Raw genomic sequence first — 16,707 nt, 5'->3', positions numbered from 1 at the left:
TCACATAATATACTATCTTTTTACTGATAGTTGTTTGACTGTATTTTTGTTTTTAAGAGAATTACTATATTAAATGTAAACATTTAAAACAGACCATAAAATTTTAAACCCTCCTTTGGCATTTTTGGGGGGTTATAATATGCAAAGTGCCTCAAATAGTAAAAGTATGTATGACTTTAACTGACCCTCTTATTGGTCCTGCTGGTGACACAAAATTCTCACTCTCTGAATCTACCGCCTTTAAAAGCAAAAAATACATATTATTATTGTTTTAGTTACCTTTCTGTTATTATAATAAAATACCTGAGATAAGCAACATATGAAAAGGAAAACAGTTTATTTTGTGAATATTTTAGTCCATGATCAATTGGCCTCATCACTTTGGGCCTATGGTGAGTCCATAGATCATGGCAATATATAATGGAATAAAACTACATCATGAGCCAAGAAGCAAAAGAGAAAGAAAGGGACCAGGGTCCAACAATCCTCATGCCCTCAGTGACTTGAGTTCCTCTCACTAGGCTCTACCTCTGAAAAGTTCCACTCCTCCTAATAATATCACCCAGGGGACCAAGCCTTAACACATGGATTTTCAGGAACATTTAAGATCAAAACTATACCAGGTTTTTAAAAATAGATATTATTTGTTGCATTACACACCTCTAGTTTAGTGGTGGTATTTTGAGAATGACCACAACTTTGTGTGATTTCTTTGGTGGGTACTCATAGCATTGTTCCCTTTAAAATATTTAATTATCAGTTTTATATTTATGCCCTGCATAGGCTATGTTGAACTGAAGTCTGACTTTTAAACTCTATGTTCTCAGTTAGTTATTTAAAAGTTTATGATAGATGCATCCATTAGGATGTCTATTTATTTTATTTATAACCAAAACAAAAGTACATTAAAATAAAATTTATCTGTTTACAATCAGTCAACTGTAACTGATAATTAAAGCTAACAGATTTTGTCATGAATAATACCAAGTGCTTTTGTGTTCTTATTTTAAAAGAAACATTCCATTCTCCAGCTGCTTGGCTGTCAAGTAAGCAAATTATAGATGTTTTATTTTATTAAAGTTAAATAGAAAGGAACTAATTTTTTCTTATTTTTTGCTTCTTCATACAATCTGTAGTACATAAGATAATTTTATGTGTGTTTTTGCCTTTTTTTAAAAAAAAATATTCCTCCTGCTTTGACAACACTTAGCTAATTCTGTTCCTCAGGAACTAAATCTGTGGTAAAATTTTTATTCCAAGCTAATTAGAAATGATTCCTAAGACATTTTCTATTTTTAATTTTTAAAATTATGGTGAAATAACAAAACATAAAATTTGCCATTTTAACCATTTTTAAGTGAACAGTCAATGGCATAAAATTCATTCATGTTGTTGTGCAGCCACCACTGCTATCCATCTCAGAACTGTTATACTTCCCAAATTGAAATTCTGAACCCATTAATAACTACCCCCACCTCAACCCCAACCCTGGTCTTCTACTTATTCTCTCTAAAAATTTTATTTACGTACCTAATGGAAACAGGTGCCTAAATAATATCTGTCCTTTTGATTGTCTTGTTTCACTTAGCATAATGGTCATCAAGGTTCATCTGTGTTATGGCATGTCTCAGAATTGCTTCCTTTTTAAGGCTTAAACACAGTATTTATTCCATTGTATGTGTATATCACATTTTGTTTATCCGTTCATCTGTTGATGAACATTTGGGCAGCTTCTACCTTTTGACTATTGTGAATAATGCTAACTGTGTGAATAGTGCTGTGAATAATGTATGAGTGTACAAATGACATTTACTTATTTAATTCTTTAGTGTTTAGCATTGCAGAACATTTACTCTGAAAAGTCATCCATTCTCTAGTTCAGAATAAGTAGGCTTTATGTATAACCTAGCAAAAATGGTCTCCTGTGTTTCTGCTTCAAGTTCTTTTGTACCTTGTCTTTCCTATGTATCTTAAAACTATTCTTCTCCTATCTGCATTTCATCCTCTCTCAAGTCAGTGATGATTATTCTCTTTGTTTTCTCCTCAGAGCTCTAATCTACCTTCTAGGCTTCAGACATATTTATCCTTCAAATCTTTTAAATCTCTATGGACTCTTTTTATGAGTCTCATGTCTCTAATTTTCTGTTAAGATAATTACACTTATGTTCCAGCATGACCACAAACTCAAAGTGACTAACAAATCTCATCTTTTCTACAAAACCACCTTCCTTGTTTGCTTTTTATGTTTCTTCAGTGCTTATCATTTGGGGGTTAATCCAGCCATAAACCTTAAAGTCATCTTTGCCTTGATCCTTAAAAACAGATAAGATCTATTGACCACTGAAATCCAAGTGACTTTTATTTTTTTTTTATTGTTGGTCGTTCAAAACATTACGTAGTTCTTAATACATCATATTTCACAGTTTGATTCAGGTGGGTTATGAACTCCCAATTTTACCCCGTATACAGATTGCTGTATCACATCAGTTACCCTTCCATTGATTGACAAATTGCCTTTCTAGTGTCTGATGTATTCTGCTGTCTGTCCTATTCTCTACTATCCCCCCTCCCCTCCCCTCCCCTCCCCTTTTCTCTCTCTACCCCTTCTACTGTAAATCATTTCTTCGATTTGTATTATCTTGTCTTACCCCTCCTTTCCTCTTATATGTCATTTTGTATAACCCTGAGGATCGCCTTCCATTTCCATGTGGTTTCCCTTCTCACTCCCTTTCCCTCCCACCTCTCATCCCTGTTTAATGTAAATCTTCTTCTCAAACTTTCGTCCCTACCCTGTCCTTGTTTACTCCCCTTATATCAAAGGGGTCATTTGGTATTTATTTTTTAAAGATTGACTAGCTTCACTTAGCATAATCTGCTTCCAAGTGACTTTTAAAAACTGCATTTTGTTTAGACAAAAACCATATCTATTTTTTAATTACAGTATAAATTCCAAATTCTCTGTCATGTATAAAAGACCTTTCCTGATGGACCATTGTTACCTTTTCCAATCTAACCTCTTGTCCACTAACCACATAGAACTAACTAGTTGCAAGTCATTATACATGCTGTGTCATTTCATTCCAGTATTTTGACTGATAGCATATTATATTAGCCATACCTTTCCATTTCTTCAAGACTCAGCTGAAATGTTGCCTCCTCAATAAAACAACCTTAATTTTCTCTTTAGGCAAAGCTGGCCATTCTGCTTCCGTCGTTTTCATTGTGTCTTGTATTTATCATATCACCTGTTACATAATCATGTCACAATTATCATGATATTATAATTATTTATTTGTATTATACTCTTTTTTGAGGGTAATGATTTTCACATTCTTTTTAAAAATATCTTTATTTTTTAATTTTTATTTTTATGTGGTGCTGAGGATCAAACCCAGTACCTCACATGTGCCAGGCAAGCACTCTGCCACTGAGCCACAACCCCAGGCCTCACATTCTAATTTAAAATCCCAGCACCTGGCACACAATGGATGTTAAAATAATGCTAGTTGAATCAATAATCTAAACACTTAATTCTTCAAACATGGACCATAGAAAGAGCAAGAGCATTCTAACAGGTTTTCCTACAATAAGTGTTTCTTGTCCTGGATACATTCTGTGTTAATGAACAGATTAATATTTTAGAAATACTTTTTGACATTAGTGCACTACTCTCACAAAGTCCTTAGCTTCCAATTATCTAAAATATAAAGTCATAAATTTTTATCTTGACATTTAATACTATTTAATCTAGCTGCAAACTACCTATAGTATACATTACAAAATTGATGAAATAGACTATCTGCTACAGGTATAACTAAGATATGTTAGAACATAGTATCTTGTGTTGTTATTTATATGTATCCTTTGTTTCTCAAACCACATTAAAAACTTCATGAGGTCAGAATGGGTCCTTGTCTTTTTTGAAGCATTACACACAAAAAATTCAATCAGTTATCATTTATAAACACTGTGTTTATTACCATTAACAAAGACCCTCTTTCTTGGAACAATCCTCTGCTGTCATCATCCTGTACTTATCAAGATTTTACTTATATTGTAGACCAATCTCAAGTGCCAGCCTCCTTTGAATCCTTCCTTGATTACCTCCTTTCATATTATAATGGATCTCTTCTGCTTCTTCTTACAGTCTTTTGATACCTACCTTCTACTTTACATTTTAGTTCATATATATATATATATATATATATATATATATATATATGTATTTTTTTCTCCCTGCCCACCATAAAATTCAGTGGAGGAAAGAATTTGGTCTTTTTATTTTTATTAACTGCCGTGTCTTCAGTTTTCTACATTTTTTTTAATGTAAAGATTGACCTGTAGGGCTGGAGATGTGGCTCAAGCGGTAGCGCGCTTGCCTGGCATGCGTGCGGCCCGGGTTCGATCCTCAGCACCACATACCAACAAAGATGTTGTGTCCGCCAAATGCTAAAAAATAAATATTAAAAAAAATTCTCTCTCTCTCTCTCCTCTCTCACTCTCTCTTAAAAAAAAAAAAAAAAAAAAGATTGACCTGTAATTTTTGGAAGAAAAGCAACTGAGAGAAAATTGTTTATACTTTAATACCTTTAAATCTTACTCTTCTATAGTACTATAAGTAAAATTGAAAGTACTTCTGTTTAGAAATCTTAATGGAGTAAATCTTAATGGAGTAAATATTGAGATGAAATAATACAAATATTATTTTCATGTTTAAAGGGTTTCATTGGCTCTCCTGGAGAAGCAGGACAAGTTGGACCTGAAGGAGAAAGAGTAAGTTTTCAAATTTTATTTCTAATGCTATTTAGTAATGATGGTATACAACAAATTATATATATATATATATATATATATATATATGATAATCTTACTGAGAGAGCATTCAGATTTAAGAAAACCTACCATCACCTGCAAGAATATAATTACATTTTCTTAAATCTTTATTGATTTTTATAAGGAAGTAACATTATATGGACATATGTAGATATTTTAAATATGATTTTTTAAAAATACATATTAAAATATCTAATTATGAAATTTTTATAATTTGTTAGTCTTTAATTTGAATATAAGTTGTTAACAAGTATATTTTGTAGTATAATATGTAGTAAAGAATTAAGTCTTAGGAGACATATTTATGTTTAATTTAATCATTGGAGGATTGCTCCAAGAAAGAACAATTAGAGTTGCTTCTGAATAAAGATAGAATATTTGTAAACTGGTCTGTTATACTAAAAATAATCAAGATAGTGAGTTTTGACACTGAAACTTCATCATATCTAGTTTTCAGGGTTATATTCAGTCCAATTATTTGTATTTCTTCATTTTTACTCTGTGGATTGAAAAACTAAAATGAAATGATATTAGAATATTGTTACAAAATTTTAAACTACAGAATCATATTCAGTATTTAGCTTTTAACTCTATCATGGTAAGAATGAAGTTCAGAACAGAATTTTTATTTCTAGAAAGTGTTTTTTGCAACTGAAAGTGATACAAGTTATTCTTAGCTAAATATATTTTCAAATATATTGTTTTTGAGTGAGTGAATTACCTCACATTTTCTGGTAATTACATGTGCATGCCCTGAATAGAAGTAATAATATTAAGAGTTTAAATATACTGTAAAGATAATTTGTCCAGTCTTTGGTGAGATGAAATGACAATTTTCCCTTGATGAACATGACAAGTCATTTCTTTCAATGGTGAAAAATGTCTTGTCTTCAGCATAATATTTGCAGCTAAGACACTTAAACTTTATGTGATACAGCACATTAATAGAAGGTATCTCCCATTCATTATGCAAAGAATTGAACTACTGCTTCTCCACCCAAAGGAGTATATTCAGTTTACATTTTTAATAATTCTTTTGCTTATGATATAGTCCTTTTCTGATCTTTTTGCATGAATGTATTTCTAATAAATGATTTAATAAACAAAAATTGTATGTTCTTGCAAAATGTTGTTATCTTGTATTGAAGGATCTTAAGCCCAGTGTTGACACAGGCCATCAACAGGCACAATACTGTCATCACACTCCCTCGTTTTGTATGAAGTCATGTCTCAACACACATAAAGACATTTCATCATATTCTGTCAATCATATCCTAATATTATTTGGTTACATCAGAACTCATTAAGACATAAATGATAGAGCAAACTGGGTGTTTTTATTAAGTAAAACACTTAAGTACGGAAAAGCAGAAAAAAAATAGTCTTCTCTGAAAACAGAAAGAAATATCCCTTTTTTGGAAATTGGTATTATAAACACACATGTGCACACACATGCACACCCCCATGCATATGGTATGTGAAATACATATACACATATGTGTGGAAAATACTTGTTTGATTTTGTCTGCATTGTTGTTAGCCTTCCTGCTATAATATAGGAAAATCAACCTTTGAAAACGATAATATCCATTTTTTCCTTAAAAAAGAACTCACTGTGTTTTGTAAAGATACATAAAGTTCTAACAAAATGAGTCTTCTTGTTCACCTATAAACTCTTTTTTGGTAATCAATGAGACATGAGTATTCAGGAAACACTTGACTTGAAAGTGAATGAATTATTTAAGCCAATGATATCTTCCAACATATCTGTATGTACAGTCAAACCCAAGGACATGGTTATGGTATAAATTTTCTTTTCTTATCCTTTCCTCTCCTTTGAGAAAGGGTCTTGCTCTGTTTCCCAGAGTAGTCTAGAACTCCTAGGCTGGAGCAATCCTCTTGTGTCATCCTTGGGAATAGCTGGAACTATAGGCGTGTGCTGCGTTGCCTGGCTTTAATAGATTTCTTAGTATGAGGCTTATAGGTGACTACATGACTCAGTGATTATATCAGGTAGGATGCTTTAGACAGCATGTAATAGATAACTCCAACAAAAACTGGCTTAAAAATAGGGAAATTCTAATAAGTGACAACAGTAGATGTAAATGTTAAGGCACTATTCCCAAATTTGCAAACAATTCTCCAGGCTCTTTGAAGATAAAGATAAAAGCTTTATTTCCTACTGAGTGCAGAGAACCAAGCAGTTCTGCAACCCTCGACCCCAGCTGGAGGTAGGAATATACTTATAAGGCCTAAAATCACAAAGAAAGGGTGGCAGGAGAAGCAATCATAATCACAAAGTACATTTCATACAAATGGAAAATTACAAAAATAGAGTCATATAGTCATATTCTCAGAAATTACATTCTCAGAAAAACAATTTTTCATTAGTCCCATAGAGCAAAGATATTGTGGTCAGGGTGTAAGTAGGTAGGGCTGGAGGTGTTTGCTTCTGTGCAAGTGGGCTCATGTGGAAAGGAGGCCAACTTTACAAAGAGGTATCTGAACAAAATGGGGTAAGTCTGGGCTGATTTTCAGATCTGCCTATAACATAAGACACAATGCAAATACTTTACATGAAGTAATTCTTTTAATTCCCACAAAACCTAAGATGAATATTGTTATTACTCTCATTGTAGATGAAGAAAATGAGACATACAGAGAAAGTAAATTGTCTTAAAATATATTCAGGTAGTAAGAGCAAAGCCAGGATTTGTATTATATCTTCTGGCTCTAAAATCTGACTGTGTAAGGAGTATACTCCACTGCCTCTCACATGACAAGAATTCCATAGGTTAAGTGGGATATAGGTGCAAGATGATCTCGAACATAGCAATGCCTTCTCTGTCTTGCCTTTCCCGTTGTTGGCATTACACTAGGACCAGTTTCCCATATAATTGCAAGATTGCCAGTGTAAGGGTTAATTTACCTTTGTTTATATCCATATAAAGATAGGGAGACAGAGGAGTACATCTTTTTTGGGTAGGAAAATAAGATCTTCCTGTTTGTCTGGTTGTACCATTATTGGTAGTGTGCCTACTTCCGAATAAATAACTATCATCAGGGTATGTCAAGATCTCATTTGGAGGTGTGGATGGGGTAAATACCTAAATGCAATCAGGTATCTATTTTGAAGAAGGAAAGGGGCTGCTTCAGTTAAATTAATATATTGAAGCTTTTCACACTAGTTTACTTGACAATTTATTTCTATCTTTGGCATCCTTCATTAATTGATATTTGACAAAAATATGTAGTATTTAATTCATTCAGCAAATATAAATTTTGACTTTTCTATATTATAGGGCATTCCTGGGATCCGTGGAAAGAAGGGTGTTAAAGGAAGACAGGTAACTTGATTCCTTTTTCTTAAAGTTCAGTATAGAGCAATATAATCTAATTTTGTGGTTTTGTTCTCATTAAAATATGGATACATTTTGCTTTTGTTGTTGTCATGCATAATCCATCTCATTCAAAAAATTTAATTTTTTTGCTACTTTGTATATCATGGGGGTACTTAAGAATGTAAAAGAAAATTTAGATTTAAAAATAACTCTAAATTTAATACTTCTAAATCCATTTACTATATCAGTGGAGAAACCCTTGTCTCTCTCTCTTTTTTTTTTTTTTTTTTTTGTCAGTGATGGAGGATGTCCAGAGATTGAACTCAGAGTCATTTGACCACTGAGCCACATCCTTAGCCCCATTTTGTATTTTATTTAGAGATAGGATCCCACTGAGCTCCTTAGAACCTGGCTTTTGCTGAGGCTGGCTTTGAATTTGCCATCCTCCTGCCTCAGCCTCCCAAGCCATGGGGATTACAAGTGTGTGCCATTGCACCTGGCCCCTTTGTCTCCTTTGAAGGAGCTAAAATGTCACAGAAAATGTGTGAACAGCTTGGAACACCAGTGGTAGCACTATTCAACCTATTCCTACACAAAGAGATGTCTTAGAAACTTAACCTCATGTTCTAGAGGTTTCTAAAATGCCTGTTTCAGCTGTTAGTTTAGATACTGGGTTGCAACAGCTTTTTATATTTCCAGATTCAAAAAAAATTAAAGGAGGGTGAATTTACTAGGTAATATAATACTTTCAGAAATGGGAGAAAATTTTGACATAATTAAGTACTGTGCTATTTAAAAGATGAGAAAAGTGGTCCAGACAAGTTGTCCTAGCTAAGTTAGTTGTCCTGGCTCAGGTTGTCCTGGCTAAGTTAGTATAGATAATTATCCACCTGCTTTCCACTGTGCAGTTTTTATTGCCACTTGAATGCATTTTCTAGGGTAAGCTGTCAAAGACTGCATTGTTTTCTGTAGTTTATGAGGATAAAAATCAAGTTTTTATAACCATATTTTTAGAACTTTGGTATACACCTGAATAAAATTTTAATGATTATAAAAAATGGATATAAGTGTTTTCAAATATAACTTTTAAGGATCCAAATCTATTACAAATGCATATTTTAAAGCAATGACACATTGAAAACTTTAAAGAAAAGTACCAATAAAAGGCCTAGTAATAATTTCATTTGCTATTTTTCCACAGTTTTCTTGGATTCTATTTTTGAATTCTATTAGATAATTTTATAATTCCCTGTTATAATTTGGATTTGAAATGTCTCCCAAAGTTTCATATGTTGACGACTTGGTCCCCCAAATGCAGCCATGTTCAGAAGTGGGGCTTTTGGAAATGATTGGATCATAATGGCTATGATCTCATCAATAGGTTAATTCATTTGTGGGTTCATAATTGAATAGATTATTGGGTGGTAGTGGAAATTGTAGGAGGTGGGGCTCAATTAGAGGAAGTAGGTTAAAGGGCATGCCCTTGAAGGGTATATCTTATTTCTGACCTCTTTCTTTCTCTCTGTCATTCTCTTTCCACTTTCTAGCTGCCATGATGTGAGCAGCTTCACCATATCCTCTCTACCAGAATGCTCTGCCTCACCACAGGCCCATAGCAATGGAGAAAGATGATCATGATTGAAACCATGAGCCAAAATAAAATCTTTCTTCCTTTTAGATGTTTTTCTCAGGTATTTTGTCATAGTAAGAAACAGGTATAAAAAAATGGCAGCTATGTATAACCTATCTATAATAATCTATAATATTTAAATCATTTTACATGTTATCTTTGGAGTTTTGTAATATTCCTTAAAGATAGAGTATGTGGGAAAATGAGGTTCAGAGATATTAAAAGATTTTCTCAGAGTCACATAGTTAAAAATGTTCAATCAAGAATTGAGCATAGCTCCTCTGAATGTTAATCCAGAATCCTTCCCCTAACTGCTTAGATATTTTTGCTCTCTGTCCTCTGCTCATACTATTTAGAAGAGTCATAAATTATTTTTATGGTATTTGGACAAAATATGATACAACTATTTTAAAATTTCACTTTGAGGATTTTAATGTTAGAGATAAACTTAACCAAACTATCAAGAATACAAAACAAGTCAAACATTTTGTTTTCCTGCTTATGCAATCAACTTAAAAGTTGGTTTTATAACAATTATGAAAGTATTGTCATCATTAGCATCATCACCACTGTTTTTATTCACAAGCACTATTCTAAATATTTTATATGCTATCTTTTAAAAATTATACTCAAATATGTTGGTATGTTCTTTACAATTTAGTCTATCTATGATATATAAATTTATATTATATATAAAATCTTCCTCAACAGAAATACCTCTCTTCATATTACATATAAAATTCCTAATATAAATAAGAAGGTCTGGGCCTTTTCAAATTGACATTAGATCAATATTACCTTTTTTATTCTTTTTCTATCCATTCTGTGTCTTCTAAGTTTTTCCATCCTCTTCCTATCAAATCATGCCATTATTTTTTAAAAAACTAAGAAAATAATTTATAATAATTTATAAATTACTTCTAGTACTTAAATCCTACCTTCCTTATTGTAATTAAAGTATATATAATCTTAAGATGAACCAATCTGCAATAGGGAATTGTAGACATTTGAGTAAATCAAATATTTTTGCAAAGCCCCAGTTATATATTACTTACGTAGTCACCAATTTCATTTACTAATGACTTGGTCTTATGTATATATTAACTTGATCAGCAATGTATAGGCAACTCTAGTTTCCTATTACATAATGAATTATAAAATCTTCCAAGAAAATGTATAGATAACTTCAGGTTTCTTACTTCATAGGGAATTATAAAATTATCCAGTAGGACTCTATTGAATTCAAAAAGAGAGCTCCAGAAAGCGATGGGAAAATAGTGAATGAAATGATTGCTGGTCTCTTTCTTCAATAGTACCTTATGTACCTGGCACCATAGCACATGCCTGTAATACCAGCAGCTCCGGAGGCTGAGTCAGGAGGATTGTGAGTTCAAAGCCAGCCTTAGCAAAAGCAAAGCACTAAGCAGCTCAGTGAGACCCTGTCTCTAAAGAAAATACAAAATAGGGCTAGGGATGTGGCTCAATGATCAAGTGCCCCTGAGTTCAATCCCTGGCATCGCACCCGCAAAATAGAACCTATGTTGCAAAATTTGCAAATTTTTTTTGAATTAAGATACATGTATTTGTAATTAAGATTCTTAGAAAAACACATGTATCCCATTTTTCCTAACTAATGTTTATAATAGAGAATCTGGTACTGTATGCTATATGTACATGTACATGTGTGCTATATGTACTTTTATCTTATTTTTATCACAAGTGATTTGGCCATATTTATAAGGAAATTTTGAGAACTTAAGAGTAAGATACAGTTACAGACAGCCACATAGCCACAAGTTAATTATGGTAAATATGATCTCAGAAACTATTGCAGAATACTATCCTATGTATTAATATTCCCCCTTATAAATGTTTTTGATACTGAGATTGAATACAGGGATGCTCTATCACTGAGCTACATTCCCACACCTTTTAATTTTATTTTATTGATTCTTTTTAGTTATGCATAACAGTAGAATTCGTTTTGATATAATTATACAAGCATGGAATATATGCTATTCTAATTAGGTTTTCATTCTTATAGATGTACACAATGGTAGGATTCACTATGGTGTACTCATGAAAGTACATAGGAAAATCATTTCAAATTCATTCTACTGTCTTTCCTTTTCCTATTTTCCTCCCTTCTCTTCATTGCCCTTTGTCTAATCTACACAATATTTATTCTTCCCTTCTCCCCGCTTATTGTAAGGTTAGCATCCACATATCAGCAAAAATATTCTATCTGGCTTTGGGCTCTGGCTTATTTCACTTAGTATGATCACCTCCAGATCCATCCATTTACTTGCAACTGTCATGAAGTTATTCTTCTTTATGGCTGAATAATGCTCAATTGTGTATGTAAATATAACATTGTTGTTATCCATTCATCTGTTGATGGGCATCTAGGTTGATCCCATAGCTAGCTATTGTGAATTGTGTTGCTATAAACATCAGTATAGCTGTGTCACTGTAGTATGCCGATTTTAACTCCTTTGGATATATATTAAGGAGTGGGATAGCTGGGTCAAAAGGTGGTTTTATTCCAATTTTTTGAGGAATCTGCATACTGTTTTCTATAGCAGTTGCACCAATTTCCAGTCCTACCCAAAATGTATGAATGAACCTTTTTCCTGCATCCTTGCCAACATTTATTGTTACTTGTATTCTTGATCACTGCCATTCTTATCTGAGTGAGATGAAATCTCACTGTAGTTTTGGTTTGCAAATTTATCTAATTGCTAGAGACATTTAACATTTTTTTCATATATTTGCTTGTTAATCATTTGTCTTTCTTCTGTGAAATGCCTGTTCAGTTCCTTTATCTGTTTATTGCTTGAGTTATTTGTGGTTTTTTGGCATTAAGTTGTTTGAGTTCTTTATAAATCCTAGAGATTAATGCTGTATCTGAGGTACAGGTGGCAAAGATTTTCTCCCATTCTGTAGGCTGTCTCTTCATGCTCTTAATTGTTTCCTTTTGACAATATTAATTCTTCCTAACCAGGAACATGGGACAAGGGTCTTTCTATCTTCTAAGGTCTTCCTCAATTTCTTTATTTAGTGTTCTGTAATTTTTATTGTAAGGTCCTTCACCTCTTTTGTTAAATTGATTCCCAAGGTTTTTGTTTGTTTGTTTTGTTTTGTTTTGTTTTGAGGCTATTGTGAATGGGATGTTTTTCCTAATTTCTCTTTCAGCTGATTGGTGTATAGGAGCACAATTGATTTATTTGTATTAATTTTGTATCCTACTACTTTGCTGAAGTCATTTCATGTTCTAGAAGTTTTCTGGTGGAGTTTTTCAATCTTCTAAATATAGAATCATGTTCTCAGCAAACAGAAATAGTTTGAACTCTTCTTTTCCTATTCATAGTCCTTTAATTTCATTCTTTTGCCTAATTACTCTGACTAGAATTTCAAAGACAGTATTGAATAGAAGCAGTGAAAGAGGCCATCCCTATCTTGTTTCTGTTTTTAGAAGGAACGCTTTCAGTCTTTTTCCGTTTAGAATGATGTTGTCCTTGGGTTTGTTGTATATAGTTTTTTACTAGGTTGAGGTAAGTTCCTTCAATCTCTGTGTTTTCTAGTGTTTAAAACATGAATGGTTGCTATATTTTGTGAAATGCTTTTTTGCATCTATTGAGATAATCATGCAATTCTTGTCTGTTTATGTGATGAATTATGTTTATTGGTTTTCTTATATTGAACCAATTTCACATTCCTCGGATGAAACACAGTTGATCATGGTGCACTGTTCTTAATGTTTTTTGTATGTAATTTGCCAGTATTTTATGAAGACGTTTTGAATCTTCATCAAGGATATTGATCTGAATTTTTCTTTCTTTGATGTGTCTTTGTCTGATTTTGGTCAGGGTGATACAAGCTTCATAGAATATGTTTGGAAGGGTTCCCTCCTTTTTATTTCATGGAATACTTTGAGGAGGATTGGTGTTAGTTCTTTAAAGGTCTAGTAGAACTATTCTGAGAATCCTTCTAGTCCTGGGCTTTTCTTTGTTGATAAGTTTTTGATAGCTGATTTTCCTTATGTGAAATTTTTGTTTAAATTTTCTATGCCCTTCTGTTTCAATTTGGGTGGGTTGTAACTTTCTAGGATTTAGTAGTACTTTCAAGCATATTGGAATATAATTTTTCAAAACAGTTCTGATTATCCTCTGTATTTCAGTAGTCTCTGTGGTGATATTTCTTTTTTCATCACAAATTTTAACAATTCGAGTTTTTTCTTTCTTTATTTTAGTTAGCTTGGCTAAAGGTTTATCAATTTTGTTAATTATTTAAAAGGACAAACTTTTTGTTTTGTTGATTTAAATTTTTTTTCAACTTCAATTTCATTGATTTTGCCTCTGATATTAATTATTTCCTGTCTTCTACTGATTGGATGTTGGTTGTTCTTCTTTTTCTAGGCCTTGAAGTGTAATGTTAGATTATTTATTTGGTATCTTTCTATTCTTTTAATCAATGAGCTCAATGCTATTAACTTTCCTCTTAGAACCACCTTCATAGTGTCCCAGAAATTTTGATATCTTGTATACATCTCTTCTCATTTGCTTCTAAATATTTTTTTTTATTTTACTCCTGATAACTTCTGCTCTCCATTCATCATTCTGTAGTGAATCATTTAGTCTCCAGGTATTAGTGTAATACCTATTTTTATCTTATTATTGATTTCTAATTTCATTCCATTATGATCTGATAGAATGCATGGTATTATGTGTGTGTGTGTGTATGTGTGTGTGTGTATGTATTTGCTAAGAGTTGCTTGTGTCCTACTATCTGGTCTATTTTAGAAAATATTCTATGTGCTGCTGAGAAAAAAATGTATTGATGGATGAAATACTCTATATATGTCTGTTAAGTCTAAATTATTAATTGTATTTTTTTTAGTTCTGCAGCTCCCATATTAAGTTTTTATTTGGAAGATCTGCCCATTGATGAGAGAGGTGTGGTCTGTTTGATTCTTGATATTGAGAAAGATTTGTTTGATGTATGTAGATGCTTTATTGTTTGGATACTTCATTAACATTCAGGATTATTATTTCCTGTTGTTGTATGGTTCCCTTAAGCAGTATGAAGTGGCCTTCTATGTCTCTTCCGATTAATTTTGGCTTGAAGTCAACTTTTATCTGATATGAGATTAGAAACTCCTGCTTGTTACAAGATCCATGAGTGATATGTTTTTTCCTGTCCTTTCACTTTCAGTCTGTGGATTTCTTTGCTTATGAGATAAGTCACTTGGAGACAGTGTATGGTTGGGTCTTGTTTTTTAATCCATTCTGCCAGCCTTTGTTTTTTTATTGATGAATTGAGTCCATTAACATTCATTGTTATTATTATAAGATGATATTTATTTCCTATCATTTTGATTTATTTCTTGTTTTTAAGTTTAATTAGATTTCCCTTTAGTTGACTATTTTTTTCAGTGTACTTTCTCCTTCTTGTGTTTTTCATTTTTAATTTCCATTTCTTCTTCATGAAATATTTTTTTAAATTTTTTAATTCTAACTAGTTATACATGACAGTAGAATGCATTTTGACACATCATATATAAATGGAGTATAACTTCTCATTCTTCTAGTTGTACATGATGTAGAATCACACTGATCATGTAATCATGTATGTACATAGGGTAATAATGTCCGATTAATTCTACCATCCTTCCTACCTACATACCCCCTCCCCTCCCTTCACTCCCCTCTGCCTAATTCAAAGTACCTCTGTTCTTCATCTGTATATCAGAGAAAACATTAGGCCTTTGGTTTTGGGGATTGACTCATTTTGCCTAGAAAGATATTATCCAGCTCCAACTATTTGCTGGCAAATACCATCATTTCATTCTTCTTTAAGGATGAGTAATATTCCATTGTTTATATATACTACAATTTCTTTATCCATTCATCTATTGAATAGCATCTAGGTTGGTTCCATAGTTTGGTTATTATGAATTGAGCTGCTATAAACATTCACGTGGCCATGTTACTATAGTAGGCAATTATTAGCATCCTGTAGGTATAAACTGAGGAATGGAATAGCTGGGTCAAATGGTGGTTTTATTCCAAGTTTTCTAAGGAATTTCTATACTGCTTTCCATAATGGTTGCATCAATTTTCAGTCCCACCAGGAATGTATGAGTGGACCTTTTTCCCACATCCTCACCAACATTTATTTTACTTGTATTGATAATTGCCATTCTGACTGGACTGAGAGGAAATCTTAGAGTAGTTTTGATTTGCGTTTCTCTAATTGCTAGAGATGTTGAACATTTTTTTATATTTTTTTTCATCGATTGTATGTGAAGTCTGTTCAGGTCCTTGGCCCATTTATTGATTAGGTTATTTGTTTTTTCAGTGTTAAGGTTTTTGAGTCCTTTATATATCCTGGAGATTAGTGCTGTGTTTGAGGTGCATGTGATAAAGATTTTCTCCAATTTTTTGTGTGTTCTTGATTGTTTCCTTTGCTGAGTGGAAGCTTTTTAGTTTGACTCCATCCCATATATTGATTCTTGGTTTTACTTCTTGCACTTTAGGATTCTTGTTAAGGAATTCAGTTCCTAAGTTGACATGGTAAAGATTTGAGCCTACTTTTTCTTCTGTTAGGTACAGGGGTCTCTGTTCTGGGCCTAAGTTTTGATTCACATTGAGTTGAGTTTTGTGCAGCTAGTTGAGTTTATTTTGTAGTACGAACTTTTTAGTTGTGAATTCTTCTAACTCTTATTAACATGGAAGGTTTTTGTTTTATCTTTAATTCTGAAGCTTAATTTTTTTGGATATAACATTCTTGGTTGGCATCCATTTTTTTTCCAGAGCTGGTTTATATTATTCCAAGACCTCTTAGTTTTTAGGGTCTGGTTTGAGAAATCAGCTGAAATTCAGGGGTTAACCTCTGAATGTG

General features: G+C 32.5%; 1 protein-coding gene across 1 annotated transcript in view; it reads left to right on the top strand.

Annotated features, from left to right (window-relative positions):
• Col24a1 (collagen type XXIV alpha 1 chain) overlaps positions 1-16,707 on the top strand; it is a 341,896-nt gene that overhangs the window by 61,058 nt on the left and 264,131 nt on the right. Inside the window, exons 10-11 of the mRNA XM_077791553.1 lie at positions 4,720-4,773; positions 8,136-8,180. Coding sequence (XP_077647679.1) covers positions 4,720-4,773; positions 8,136-8,180 — 99 coding nt within the window. The remainder of the gene's footprint in view (positions 1-4,719; positions 4,774-8,135; positions 8,181-16,707) is intronic.

Source organism: Urocitellus parryii, chromosome 11 (assembly GCF_045843805.1).
Source record: "Urocitellus parryii isolate mUroPar1 chromosome 11, mUroPar1.hap1, whole genome shotgun sequence".
Lineage (NCBI taxonomy): Eukaryota > Metazoa > Chordata > Mammalia > Rodentia > Sciuridae > Urocitellus > Urocitellus parryii.
The sequence above is the reverse complement of the archived record's forward strand: the minus strand, read 5'-3'. Positions and strand labels throughout refer to the sequence as shown.